Source organism: Physella acuta, unplaced genomic scaffold (genome assembly GCF_028476545.2).
Source record: "Physella acuta isolate Inbredline_101_S28 unplaced genomic scaffold, ASM2847654v3 ptg000175l, whole genome shotgun sequence".
In the NCBI taxonomy this organism is placed as follows: Eukaryota; Metazoa; Mollusca; class Gastropoda; family Physidae; genus Physella; species Physella acuta.
Window position 1 is genome coordinate 5,001 of NW_026731694.1, and position 14,152 is coordinate 19,152.

Genomic DNA, 14,152 nt, shown 5'->3' on the forward strand with positions numbered 1-14,152 from the left:
AATTTCACAAGGGGGGCGCTACGGGAGGGTGCGATTTTTCTCTATATACCGTATATAAAAAAAAAAGTTAATTGCCGTGACACCGTTCACACGATCGCCATGCAATTTTAGAAAGATGTTGAGAATATTCCTGGGGAGGTTTCTGCGCTAAAACTATTTCAAATTCGTATGGGACGCGCCCCGGCAGGGCGCGATTTGTTTTTTCTCTATATACGGTTTATAAAAATAAAAGTCTATTTCCGTTTCACACCGTTCATCAGTGTACCATGAAACTTTGGGGAGATGATTAGATCACTCAGTGGTATGGGTTCTGCAAAAAAAAAATAACATTGCAAGGGCGGTGCCCCCGGGGGGAGCGATTTTTTTTCTATATACACGGTATATAAAAAATGAAACTCGGATGCTATTCATCCGAGTGCCATGAAACTTTAAGGAGTAGATGAGAATACTCCCGAGAATATTTCTGCGAAAAGGAAAACTAAAGTTTCTTATGGGCGGCGCCATATAGGGTACAATTTTCGTTAAAACACGGTTTGGCGCCCAAAGTTTTAGAGCAAATATGTTGGCACTTGGCATCCGTTAATCGAGCGTCCTGCATAGCGAGTAACGGGTACTACTATATTAAGCGGTAAAACTACAACAGGCTTCTAAAAATAACTTTGTAACGCAAGGAAATCCTTCTGTACAGTTTCGTCACCTTGCGAAAGATGAAAAAATAAATTTTTGAATATTAGGAACCTTCTGTAGAGTTTGGTCACTTTGCGAATGATGCAATAAGCATCTATTATTAGACGATCCAATCAGAAACTGAGATCGAACATCTAATAATAGACCATATTGCATCAGTCACACTAATGTTTAAAACACATCAAATAATTTTTTACGTGTTAGAGAAAAAAATCCTGTTCATTTGTGTTACTTTAGCGAATGACGAAATCTGCATCATTGTTCACAGGATGCTATTTGGCACGCTGGGTATCCTATGAGCACGATGGCGCATGTTAATTTTAAGGAGCCAGGGGCGTACGCTGCGCCTATGCGGTAGTGTAATCGGGGGGTGGGGGGCTCCTGAGAGCGCCCCTCTACGTCCCTGACACATGGGTGGTCACCGAAGTGTGATCTACCTCATTATTTCGGTGAGTGATTAATGTACACTCAAGGTTTTCATGCGGTATTGTAGGAAAACCCGTGTCCCGATAATTATTATCCAAGCGCAGGCATTGTTTACATTTAAATAACACAGTTTTAGAAAACAAGGTGATGCGTCTAAGAACATATGATTGATAATGCATTGGTGAAATCCTTCTAATATATTTCGTCAGACTTTTTTCTATCCCCGCGGCAACGCGCGGGGACGGGTACGCTAGTATTATATATATATATATATATATATATATATATATATATATATATATATATATATATATATATATAAATATATATATGTGTGTGTGTGTGTGTGTTTGTCTTATATGCATTAATATACTTTTTATTATATCTCCATGAAACATTGGGAAGTTGAAAAAATTAATCTCGGATGCAATTCGACATTGTTTATCTGAGTGCAATAAAACTTTGATGATAATACTTCCGAGAAGGTTTCTGCAACAAACATTCATGACATGAGTCTGTCTTGGGGTGATAGAACACGAGAGCCGGTTGGCCGACAAGTTGAAGTAGAGTGGTTCAAAACTGACTCAACTGACCGGTGCCTTATGTGGGCTATATTACGAAAAAAAACTTTTGCTAGAAGACCCCCATTGATATTTTTTGAGGTGGTAGGAGAACTCATAAGGGTGTCACAAAAAACTCGCCAAATATTAGCCTGATGTACAGAGGGTAAGTACCCTGAAATCTTTGTTGAAATTTCACACTGTTTTTCCCATAAAATACAAAGATTATATTGGGAAATACGACTGGTCAGTTTAAACCCATTTCCAGATTTTTCCTGGACATAGCGAGTTTTTTGTGACACCTCTAGGCATTCTCCTACCACCTCAAAAAATATCATATATATATATATATATATATATATATATATATATATATATATATATATATATATATATATATATATATATATATATATATATATATATATATATATATATATATATATATATATATATATATATAAGTGTGTGTGTGTGTTTTGCAGTATATTCACAAGAAGGGAACAGTCTTGGAAATAGACAAAAACGGAGATGTTCGTGTTGTTTTTGATGACATGCGGAAATAGTTCTATAATCCTGATGCTCTAGATAAATGTAAACGTCTTGATGTAGGTGACACAGTCATCTGTAACAAGGATGCTAAGAGACTGATAGTTTTACAACAAGGTCACGGAGGCTGGAATGATGGAATGGCGAAGGTTAGAAAACATTTTTAATACACTCCAATAATTAAAACAGCTTTCTAAAAAATTGGTGATATAATCAATTAAATAATAATAAAAAAATTTGACTTATTTATTAAAACACTTTTAATATATATATATATATATATATATATATATATATATATATATATATATATATATATATATATATATATATATATATATATATATATATATATATATATATATATATATATATATATATATATATATATATATATATATATATACACATATGATTGTTGTGTGTTTTGCAGTATATCGGTAAGAAAGGAACAGTCCAGGAAATAGACGAAGACGGAGCCGGGGATGTACATGTCATCTTTGATGATAAGCAGAAATGGCGCTTTAATCCTAATGCTCTAGACAAATGTAAACGTTTTGATGTAGGTGACACAGTCATCTGTAACAAGGACGCTGAGAGCATGAAAGCTTTACAACAAGATCACGGAGGCTGGAATGATGGAATGGCTAAGGTTAGAGAATATTGCTGAGATATATAGTTTAAAATATATAAAAACATATGTATATATATAAATATATAAATATAAATATAATATATATATATATATATATATATATATATATATATATATATATATATATATTTATATTTATATATATATATATATATATATATATATATATATATATATATATATATATATATATATATATATATATATATATATACATATGTCTCTTCTACCTGCGAAGACTGTACAAGGACAGGCTAAAAAAAACCATTCAAATTCCCAGAGGTGACGCCCTGGACAGACGGACAGACGGACGGACGGATGGATGTACGGACGGAGGAACGGATGGACAGATAGGATAGACAGATAGGATAGACAGATAGGATAGACTGATAGGATAGACAGATAGAATTGACAGATAGGATAGACAGATAGGATAGACAGATAGCCAGATAGACAGATAGACAGATAGACAGATAGACAGATAGACAGATAGACAGATAGACAGATAGACAGATAGACAGATAGACAGATAGACAGATAGACAGATAGACAGATAGACAGATAGACAGATAGACAGATAGACAGATAGACAGATAGACAGATAGACAGATAGACAGATAGATAGATAGACAGATCGACAGATAGACTGATAGAGAGATAGACAGATAGACTGATAGAGAGATAGACATATATATATACATGAAGTAATATGTGTGTGTTTGTGTGTTTTGTCTTTTATGAATTACTTCACGTAGCATCACATCGCCATGGAACTTTGGAAAGCTGTTGCAAATACTTCTGGGGAGGATCCTGTGAAAAAGTAAATTTCAAATCCCAGAGATGATGCCCCGGCAGTGCGCGATTCGATTATTCTCTATATACTGTAGTAAAAAAAGTCGATTTCGGTATGACATCGTTTCGTGCGATCGCCATGAAACTTTGGTGAGTTAATAAGATTACTCCCGAGAAGATTTTTCGAAAAAGAAAATTATAATTTTTAATGGGCGGCACCAAGGAGGGTGCGATTTCATCAATACACGGTTTGGCTCCCAGAGCTCTAGATCTTAGTTGATAAACTATCTTTCTCCTCGTCTTACATACGACACACATATAACGAGACACACATAGCAGGATACATACAAGTTGCATAACTAGACACACATAAAAATACACATATATCATAACTAGACATACATAAATAAACCGGGAGTAATCTCCACTAAACTTTCTCGAATATTCATATATAAAACAACAGGGGATGGGAACTCGGGCTATAGACACGATTTTTAATCCATTTTAAATACTTAAAGTTTTAAAAATAGAATAAAATCTCGTAGACAAAAGAATTGCACACCAAGTGAACACCATATACACCAATATTATTAGTACTTTAAAAATTTACATTAGTTTTTTGAGAAATGTGAAGTAGCGTAAATTACTACTTCCGGTCAACGAAAATTACTCAAAATTTAACAGAAGGTAGAGAATTAGATCTTTTACTCACATGTGAAACTTCATTTGTCTATCTGAAATAGTACTCAAGTTATAGGCTTTTGAAAAATTCAAAGTAGAAAAAGTACCACTTCCGGTTATCGGAAATCGCTCAAAAGTTGATACGGATCTACGATTTTGATAAAATACTTATATATGAAATTTCATCAACCTAGCTGTAACGGTACTCAAGTTATCGTGTTTACACACGGACAGACAGACAGACAGACAGACACACAGACATACGGACAGAATTGCAAAGCCCAGTTTTTCAGACTGGATTACGCATAAAACCTCTTAATTTTGATAAATCTGGATTGATAATTTTTGCCCGATTAAAATAAGTCCTCTATACTTCGGATGTGATGAAGGACTGATGTGTAATACGGTGAAAATTGTTAAAATTTCAAGTGATTTTTGTGCACGATTACAATACTTTCTCTATACTTCGTATATACGAGAAAGTAAAAAAAGTATCAGGTGACTCATGGTGGCTGGAGTGTGGAGGTGGAGAAGGTATTATGTTAATCTATTTGTATGTATCTTTCTTTGTTTGGTTAATTTGACTAATTAAAATCTATCTTGTTTGTAAATTTTATTACTCTGTTTGTGGTGTGGTTATATTAATCGAAGCGTTCTAATCGAGGCACAGGTAAAATAAGGTATCCTCTTATTTGAGACACACTGTTGGAAATTAAACAATACAGTGTGCATTTCTTAATCGTGCATGTTGGGCCCGCCTCTTAATTTGGACCGATGGTCCATGCTCGGATGCGACCCGATAAAGCGTAGTAGTCAGAAGTCATCTGAACATCGTCTATTGCAGTACATAAAAAAAAAAGGGAACGGTGTGTGACGTAGACGAAAACGAAAACGCAGTAGTCGTCTATGAAGACAGGGAGAAAAGGACGTTTAATCCCCTGGCTCTAGTGAAAGTAAGTTTTAATTTCTGTTCTTTTTTTATAATGGCAACTGATTTACACATTAGAGTAAAGTCAAATAAAAATTATTCTTTTTATTTTACAAAAAGAAAACTTTAACATTCATAGTTTTTATAATTTTAAAAATGACTTTTAAAAAAAAAATTGAACCATTATTTTATGTTTATTTGATAAACTATCTTTTTCTTCGACTTACATACGACACACATATAACGAGACACACGTAACAGGATACATAGAACTCACATAACTAGACGCACATAAATATACACATAACGTAATTCGACACATATAAAAAGACACATAACGAGATACTTAACGAGACACTCAAACTTGACTAATGAGACACACATAACGAGACACACATAACTAGACACTCAAAAAGACATATACAAAAAGACTTTTTATGGTATGTACTCAATGTTTCTTCTAGACTTTTTTCTCCGGGGGGGGGGGGGTAGGGACGCTTGAAATTTGTGGGTGCCGGCGGACTAAATTTTCCGGGGAGGTAGGGGGCGGACACTCTTAAAAGTATATATTTTCAATATAAATTCAATTTCATCCGGGGGAGGGCAGTAGACTTTCTTCGGAGGGACTCCACCCCCTCCCTTTCGGAGATGTCTGGAAGAAACTCTGTATGTATTCCTCCGTCGCTAAAGAGGAAATAGTCTATCCGATGCCCATACACACCTCAATCCTTTACAAGAAACCACTAACCTAATGTCCATAAACATGTACAAAATACTCCATTATATTTCTTATCAAAGTTGTTATTGTTATTTCTGATCAGTTGGAGAACAAGCTGGCAGATATGATGAAAGATGACATTGTCAAACAAGTGCTTGACCTTAACATCCCGGAGAATTTGGTCAAGAAAACTTTAGAGAAAAGACTAGCAGAGACTGGCGAGCAGTTTGAAAGCGTTGAATCTTTGACACAGGCTGTACTTCAGGATAATTGTAGCAGTGACAGTCCTTCTGCAATACAGGTGGAGAGACAGCCGTGTACGATCTGCATGGACAGTGAGGCTGTCATCACGTTCGTGCCGTGTGGTCACCTGACCTGCTGTGGCACGTGCGCTGCTGTCATTGACAACTGTCCCATCTGTCGCAGTCCCATCGAGAGGCGAATCAGAACTTTCGTCGCGTAGATGCAGCTACCTGCAAACAATAAAAGTCCATACCATATGTAATACAATTTAGAACTTTCATTTGTTATACAAACCAAATACAACACAATAGAGCATTTCTTATTCATTTTTATTTTTAAAAAGTGTAAGATATATATTACAAGTTCAGATTTTACTTTTTGACTTAAATAAACCACATTACAATTATTTGTGCTTTAAAATAACATGCAGCATACATTTAAACCATTGTTTACTCAATAGTTTAGTACCATTTAGAAGATAGCACGTTTACATAGTATTATTTTTTGTTATTTATCTCCATGTAACTCAACATAATAACCTACCTTAGACTGTTATTTTATAAAATGTATCATTAGAAAAGTTTATATATTTTTAATCAGCTGTGACACTCTATTACTTACATCCGATGACACAACTTTTACATGTATCAGACATGACGCAGCCATGTAAGCCTCCTAATTTTCTCATTTTAATATTCATCTACTTTTTCCTAAGATAATGTATTATCTTTTGTGTCTAATAATTAACCAATCAACAACAAAAATTAAATCGTTTAATTTAAACAAGCGAAATAAATATCGTGTGTCGGCTTGTAACGTAACTGAAGTAACAGGCACTTGAGTTACAATTTCTGAGGTTTTAACTAAAGACACAAGCAACACAATTTTAGGTACTTTCCTTCGTAAAAAATATTATGCTATCCATTAGAAACTTTATTACACCACACTTTATTTCATCATTGCACGCACTAAACCTGTTGTATCAAATTGACTACAAACGTATCGCAACAAATTTTGATAGCACCGGGTTACACCATTTAGGGGGTGACACCAAAGCAAAAAATAGCAAAATATATAGAGAAAGATTTGAGGTGGTGGGGGTGCAAATCGAAAGTTTAAGGGGGGGGTGCAAATGAAAAGTTTAAGGGGGGGGGGGTGCAAATCGAAAATTTTAAAGTTTGTCCCCGGGAAGGGTCGCTACGCCTCTGGGGGTGACACCATTAAGTTAAGTGCCGCACCGGGTAACACCCGACCTCGCTACGCCACTGCCCATACGCCAATTACAAACATGACTATTGTTGATATATGTATATAAATTGTTACAACCGGCTTTCTAAGTATATTTGGCTCCTTAGGGCCAGGTGTAACAATAAAAAAAAATCCACAAAGTGAATCTGTAACATTGAAGTATAATTTACCCTAACTTCAAGAAAAACATTGACGCGAAGAAAAACACTGATGATTAGGTACACTGTGTTGACGCTACACTACGTTCGTTCATACATCCCTTAGTTCACACACTTGTTTTAACGCTAGCACACCATTTTCAAGGGGAGGCCACTCTCTCACACTCTCTCTCCGTGCCTGCACATTTTAGTTTTAGACATCTACGTCCAATCTCCCTCCCCCTTTTTGTTTAGAGTCATACACCCTACAAATATAAACACCGTCACTGCAAGGATACGAATCTCTGCCTCCCCAAAACCAACTCGGCGTGTTAGGCACCGTGCCTACCGAGTCCTCTCGCCCCTCTCTTATCCCGAACACAAGTCACACATTTTAAAATCATAAACATTTGAACACCAATAACACGCTTCACTGCCCTGGTGGCCTCATCGAAAAATCTACAACCGAATACAAAATTGTGTTACCCCCAGAACAACAATGGTCTTCCATCAAATCCAGTAGTTAAGCAAAGATAATCACTTATATATTTTCTATTCTACTCTTGAAAGACACTATGAGAAAAACAACTATCACTGAGGTATCGCAACATCAATCTTTGTGTCACATTTGAGTTGGCATTGTTAAACTTTGTGTTTGTACATATTTAAACAATGTTGATATAATTATTTTAAACTGAAAATAAAAGTGTTAAAATAAGACTGACAAATAAATCAATCTACATTGATAAGTTTTAATATATAAAGATATTACACGGTAATATTAGACTAGCCATACAATTAGCAGCATTTGCTGTTGCAAGTAAAAAATATGTCAATAATTAGTGTTGCTAAAATACTAAAATCAAATTTTAATACTACGTTAGATATATCGTATGTTTTAAAGTTTTTCCTGCACGTGAACGCCATCTGCCCAATGGATGGCTAGGTCTAAAGAGGATTATTTTCTTCATAAGAAATAATTGAATTGTTTCTGATCATTTGTGACACATGTCCCATTGACTCCGATTTCAGCCTGCATTTCTTTCTGGATTTGCTTCCATAACATTTGTCCAACCAAGAACAAACTACAATGCAGTAGTTGTTTGATTTTGCAGCAGTTTTCTTTCCGAGATGTGTTGATGTCCCCAGATATCGAGACTCAACTTTCAAGAGGTTCGAACTCGGGACTTTTTAAAAAAAATACAGTGTTATAAAACCTTGTACGGGATCAAGCAACTATCCTGATCAACTGTGCAGGAGAGGATGAACACAAGCGCAAATAAAACTGGCAGTGTTTCTTCCAGACTTTTTTCTCCGGGGGGCACTTGAAATTTTCGGGGGGGGGGGGGGCGGTAGACTTTCTTTGGGGGGGCGGGGGCGGACACTGTTAAGAGTATATATTTTCTATATAAATTATATAAATTTCATTTCGTACGTACGGGGGGGGGGGCGGTAGAATTTTTTCGGGGGGGGGGGGGGGAAATGCCTGGAAGAAGCTCTGAAGACAGGTACCTAGTACTAGCAGGTGCTCCTTGTAGTAACTGCCACTAATTGACGCTTTGCTGCACCTGAGGTCTACAGCACCTGACCGCCCCACTCTGTAGGAGAATGTTGACGTCGAGGGCCACTTGACTGTTACACTGCTGAGGAAAGACTCCTCCCCAATTGCTGATTTTTACCACGACCCCCTCCGTCCCAGCACCCCCTGCAAATCACCGGTATACACCTATTTATAAAACATTAGGTAATAAAAATGATAGCTGCTGTGTGGCTTATCCTGAAACTTTTAACATCAATGCAGTTTTGGTTTAACAAATTAAAAGCCATTAGAAGTACACGTGACGTTTTTTTTAATTTTCTTAAATCTCGTGACGTGCTTTGGTTTATGTAAATACTACATTTTTTGTTATGTGTTTGTAATTATCCATGTTATAGGCAAACTGTTTTAATGTACTTAGCAAAGCATTCTGGCGCATGAACCTAATCCGGTCCGACGCTCGGAAAGCAGAGCAAGTCAAAATGTATGCCACGATAAAGGGAAAAAACTGTTAAATTATTGGACGATTTTCTATATTTCTTTTAGATGGGAAAAATAATTAACCATAATCATTATATTCGAGCAATCGCGTCGATTTAAGACTCATCAACTAGATAGACTAGACTATTTACCTATAACATACTTCATCTTAATCCGACATTAATTATCCTGATAGACTCTTGATCAATACGTTCACGGAGTTTTAATGCTACGTTTTTATTTCATCCTACTCCTATTTGAGAACTACTTATTTAAGTTTTATATAATATTTTCAAAACACAAGCATCAAATTTTACAATCATGTAATTTTCAAACACGTGCGTCATACAACGCCCCCACTCACCGTCCTGATCGCTCCACCTCCAGTCACAACCTCGACACACACTCGCCCCCACGAATATCCCCATGGCCCTTTTTTTTTCCTTGATGTCACTTCGTTTTCCCACGTCCACGCTGATGATTAAAGTACAAACAACAAATTTTATTATAATAATACTAGGTCGTACACGTACACGTACACGTACACGAACACGTACACGTACACGTACACGTACACGTACACGTACACGTACACGTACACGTACACGAACACGTACACGTACACGTACACGTACACGTACACGTACACGTACACGTACACGTACACGTACACGTACACGTACACGTACACGTACACGTACACGTACACGTACACGTACACGTACACGTACACGTACACGTACACGTACACGTACACGTACACGTACACGTACACGTACACGTACACGTACACGTACACGTACACGTACACGTACACGTACACGTACACGTCTATGCAAAGCCTGTGACCATGTCTTTACCTATTTTCTGCTCCTGTGCAAAATTCTGTGCCTATGGCTGTGCATATGTTTATGTTTATGTCTGTGGCTGTGATTGTAGCTAAAGTAGTAAAGTTCCCTTTCAAACCTGACGGTCTATAGGGCAAATGAAGTAGAATTCACTTGTTTCTGTGACCTCGGCATATGAAGAGATAGTGTGGTCAGCACTATGCCCAGCCGCCTTTACTTTCCCTAACGTGAGTTAGGTACCCATCAGAGTTGGGTTGACTCAGGGACGGTCTACTGACTTGAATCTGGATTAGCAGTCCAGCTCTCTACCGCTAGACCACTCCGTTCCTTGATTGTAGCTATGGCTGCTGTGAATGCTGCGGCTATGTTTCTAGCTAAATCTGCAGCTGTGTCTTAAGGCTATTTCCAAAGCTGTTGCCATTTCAATAGCTGTGACATTATTTAGTTCTATGACTGAAGCTGTGTTGTACGTAAAATACAACACTCACCCATCAGAACGCGGGCTGTAGAACCTTTGATAAGTGTGAGTAACGTCGTGTTTGTCCGTCATGTAACATTGGGTGCAGAGGTCAAAGTTGATGCAGTCGTTACATTTCCAGCGTAGACCAACGATGACCTCGGTCTGGCACACGTCACAGTTGATGCCACGGTGTCTGACTCCTGGAACAAAAAGGTTGGGGTGGTGTTTTTTTTTTTTTGGGGGGGGGGGGGAATTGGTGTAGTCTATACACACATGAAGATGGTGCCGAGGGCGGGGTCTGACTGTAGTAACCATGTGTGTAGAGTGGTGCTGGACGTTTCAGAAACTGTGACGACACAGTTTTACATTTTAAAAAGTCACGCAGATACCGAATAATCAAAATGTACTTTTTAAATTAATCATTATTTTATACCCAATGTTGTAAATAATTTAGAAAGAAATCGCGATTTAAAAAGAATTGCTATTTTTATGGGGTGATACGCCGAGGTTTAGAGTGATTTTAGGGATGGGTGGTGGTCAGTGGCGTAGCACCCGGTGCGGCACCCCCAGAGGCGTAGCGACCCTTCCCGGGGACGAACTTTCGATTTTCCATTTGCACCCCCACCCTTCAAACTTTTGATTTGCACACCCCCCCCCCCCCTCAAACTTTCGATTTGCACCTCTTAAAAGACTATTTAACACTCGAATTAATCACTTAATTAAGTGGAATTATCATTTTTCTCTATATATTTTGCTATTTTTTTGTCTTGGTGTCACCCCCCTAAATGGTGTCACCCGGTACGGTCCGCACCCCCCGCCCCCCCCCCCCCCCCCGTCGCTACGCCCCTGGTGGTGGTGAAGATTGAGCAGGGGAGGTAAAATAAAAACGGTTAATAGTTTGTAAAGGAATTATATGTTACAGTTTTCAAATTATTTGCCTCATTACATAAGGCAATTAAACAGGATGGAACAGTTTTTTTTTATGCATGAAAATCAGGTTATACCAATATCTTTTTTCAGTACCATATCGCTTAAGTCATCACATGTTATCAGATATATGTTATCCAGGCCTACGTACCAGGAAGTGAAACAGAGCGTTAGAGATACCTTCGTATAGGGCTGGTTAGTAGGTCAATAAACAGTTCTATGGCTCATGCAGATTTTATTGAGCCGTAGAACTGGTTGGTGACCTACTTACCAGCCCTATAGGTAAAAAACAGAGATTTGTTTGGACATTTTTTTTTAACGGTCCCTTTAGAAATGGTACTAAAAATATAGAAATCTGTCTTTGAGCATTGCAGTAGGCAGTTTATATTTATTGTACATTGACGGTAAAAACGAATGGGTTTGATCCCCTCATCACACTATAGATGAATCATATGCGTAGCGAGGGGGGGGGGGGTGCGGACCGCACCGGGTGACACCAGTTAGGGGGGGGGGGTGACACCAAGGCAAAATACAGCAAAATATATAGAGAAAAATGATAATTCCACTTAATTAAGTCATTAATTCGAGTGTTAAATAGTCTTTTAAGAGGTGCAAATCAAAAGTTTGAGGGGGGGGGGGGGGTGCTAATCGGAAGTTTTAGGGGTGGGGGTGCAAATCGAAAATTGAAAGTTTGTCCCCAGGAAGGGTCGCAACGCCTCGGGGGGGGGGGGGGGGGGGTTGACACCATTAAGTGCCGCACCGGGTGACACCCGACCTTGCTACGCCACTGAGATGAAGTAATATTGTAATAGTTCTAATTAAAACAATGTGCTGAATTCCCAATATACACATTTAAAATATATTTTAGGTATTTATTCTCTCATCAAGAAACATTAACACTAATTAACGATTAATTATTCAATTTAAATATTGAAATAAGAATAAACTAATCCCTTTATTCATAAATTGTCATTTCTTTTGCAGTGCAAAACTGTTCAAAATTTAATTTAATTTTAAATCAATATTTACTCTGCACTTCGTACAATACAAAACTCGTTATTAAAAATTGCAACAGCATTTGATAAAATGTCATTAATTTTTGAAATAGCTGAAGTTGACCAAGATTTAAAACCGATTTTAAAGAATACATTATCCTAAACTATAATGAAATATATTTACAATACAAAAGTGACTTTAAACAGTTCGTATTGAATAGTTTAAATATTGTAAATTTAGTTAGTATTTAATGTTAAAAATTAAGTACTATTTTGAATTTTTTAAAAGTCTATATTACTTTAAATTACACTTTTTTATTTTTTAGAATTCTGTACTACATGGAATTAAACTCACCACACTGCGAGTTGTCGTACACCAGCAGATCAAAGGCGCTCTCGTGTCCCACTCTGTAGGTCTTCTTGGTTCCAGAGTCCCACAGCACATCCACACACCCAGCAGACGAGGCTCCGTCCACCTTGACCACAGTCCCAACATGACCCTCACCGCCATCTTGGTCCCCATAATTCCAGTCCGGTCCACGGACGACACGTAGACCAACCTCCATTAGATTTTTTCGGATAGGACAATTGCGAAAATCAAAGAGTAATAACTTCTGCAAGGGATACTTAATGTACTTGATTGCTTCCTTGCAAACAAAATGCCTGAACAATTAGAGCTGCCTCACTTTATCATGTTCTAAACATAGCAGATCATCCTTATTTTTAAATCATTATCTACCAGATTATAATATCAATAGTGCAGTTCGTTAATAGTCGATCAATTATATTAATTGATGTATCATCTTGTGTTATCCGATACCTTATAAATGCTGATGTCATTCTTGTCAACTGTCACTTGTGACAGTAGAATCACAAAGCGGGGGGTGGGGAGGATGCGTCTGCATCGGGGGGCACTAGTTAGGAAGTTACTTGAAAACAAAAGATACTGATTGAAATGCTGTATTCAATTTAATATTTAACTAATAGAGGTGTATACAGAATAACTTCCCTTGCCGGTTTGTATTGCATTAAAAAAATGTTATCACTTAGTTTTTTTCCTACGTTTTCTTTAACTTGCTTTCGCGTCTGTTTGTTTTTTTGTTTGTTTTTTTGTTTGTTTGTTTGGTTCTCCATTCAAATCTTGCGATCGAAATTTCGGGCACTTCCCAGTTAGCTAGCGCGCTGAAATTTTCAGGGAAGCTTTGTTTCCGATGACAATAGAATATTCAATTGTTATTATTACTAAATTGATCCATGAAAACAGTTTATTGATAATAACAG

The 14,152-nt window shown here is 37.2% G+C and overlaps 2 protein-coding genes across 2 annotated transcripts; one reads left to right on the forward strand and one right to left on the reverse strand.

Annotated features, from left to right (window-relative positions):
* Positions 1-2,285: 2,285 nt before the first annotated feature.
* Positions 2,286-6,486, forward strand: LOC131936315 (E3 ubiquitin-protein ligase mind-bomb-like; the record flags this gene model as incomplete). Its single annotated transcript, XM_059293242.1, has 4 exons — positions 2,286-2,371; positions 2,668-2,874; positions 5,211-5,303; positions 6,100-6,486. Coding segments are annotated over 4 exons (746 nt in total), but the record flags the coding sequence as incomplete, so codon positions are not given.
* Positions 5,789-13,511, reverse strand: LOC131936336 (E3 ubiquitin-protein ligase MIB2). The gene is made up of 3 exons (XM_059293271.1): positions 13,227-13,511; positions 10,978-11,149; positions 5,789-6,469 (listed from the first exon to the last, which is right to left on the reverse strand). The coding sequence occupies exons 1-3, from the start codon at positions 13,435-13,437 to the stop codon at positions 6,466-6,468; spliced, it is 387 nt and encodes a 128-aa protein (XP_059149254.1). The 5' UTR covers positions 13,438-13,511; the 3' UTR covers positions 5,789-6,465.
* Positions 13,512-14,152: the final 641 nt, after the last annotated feature.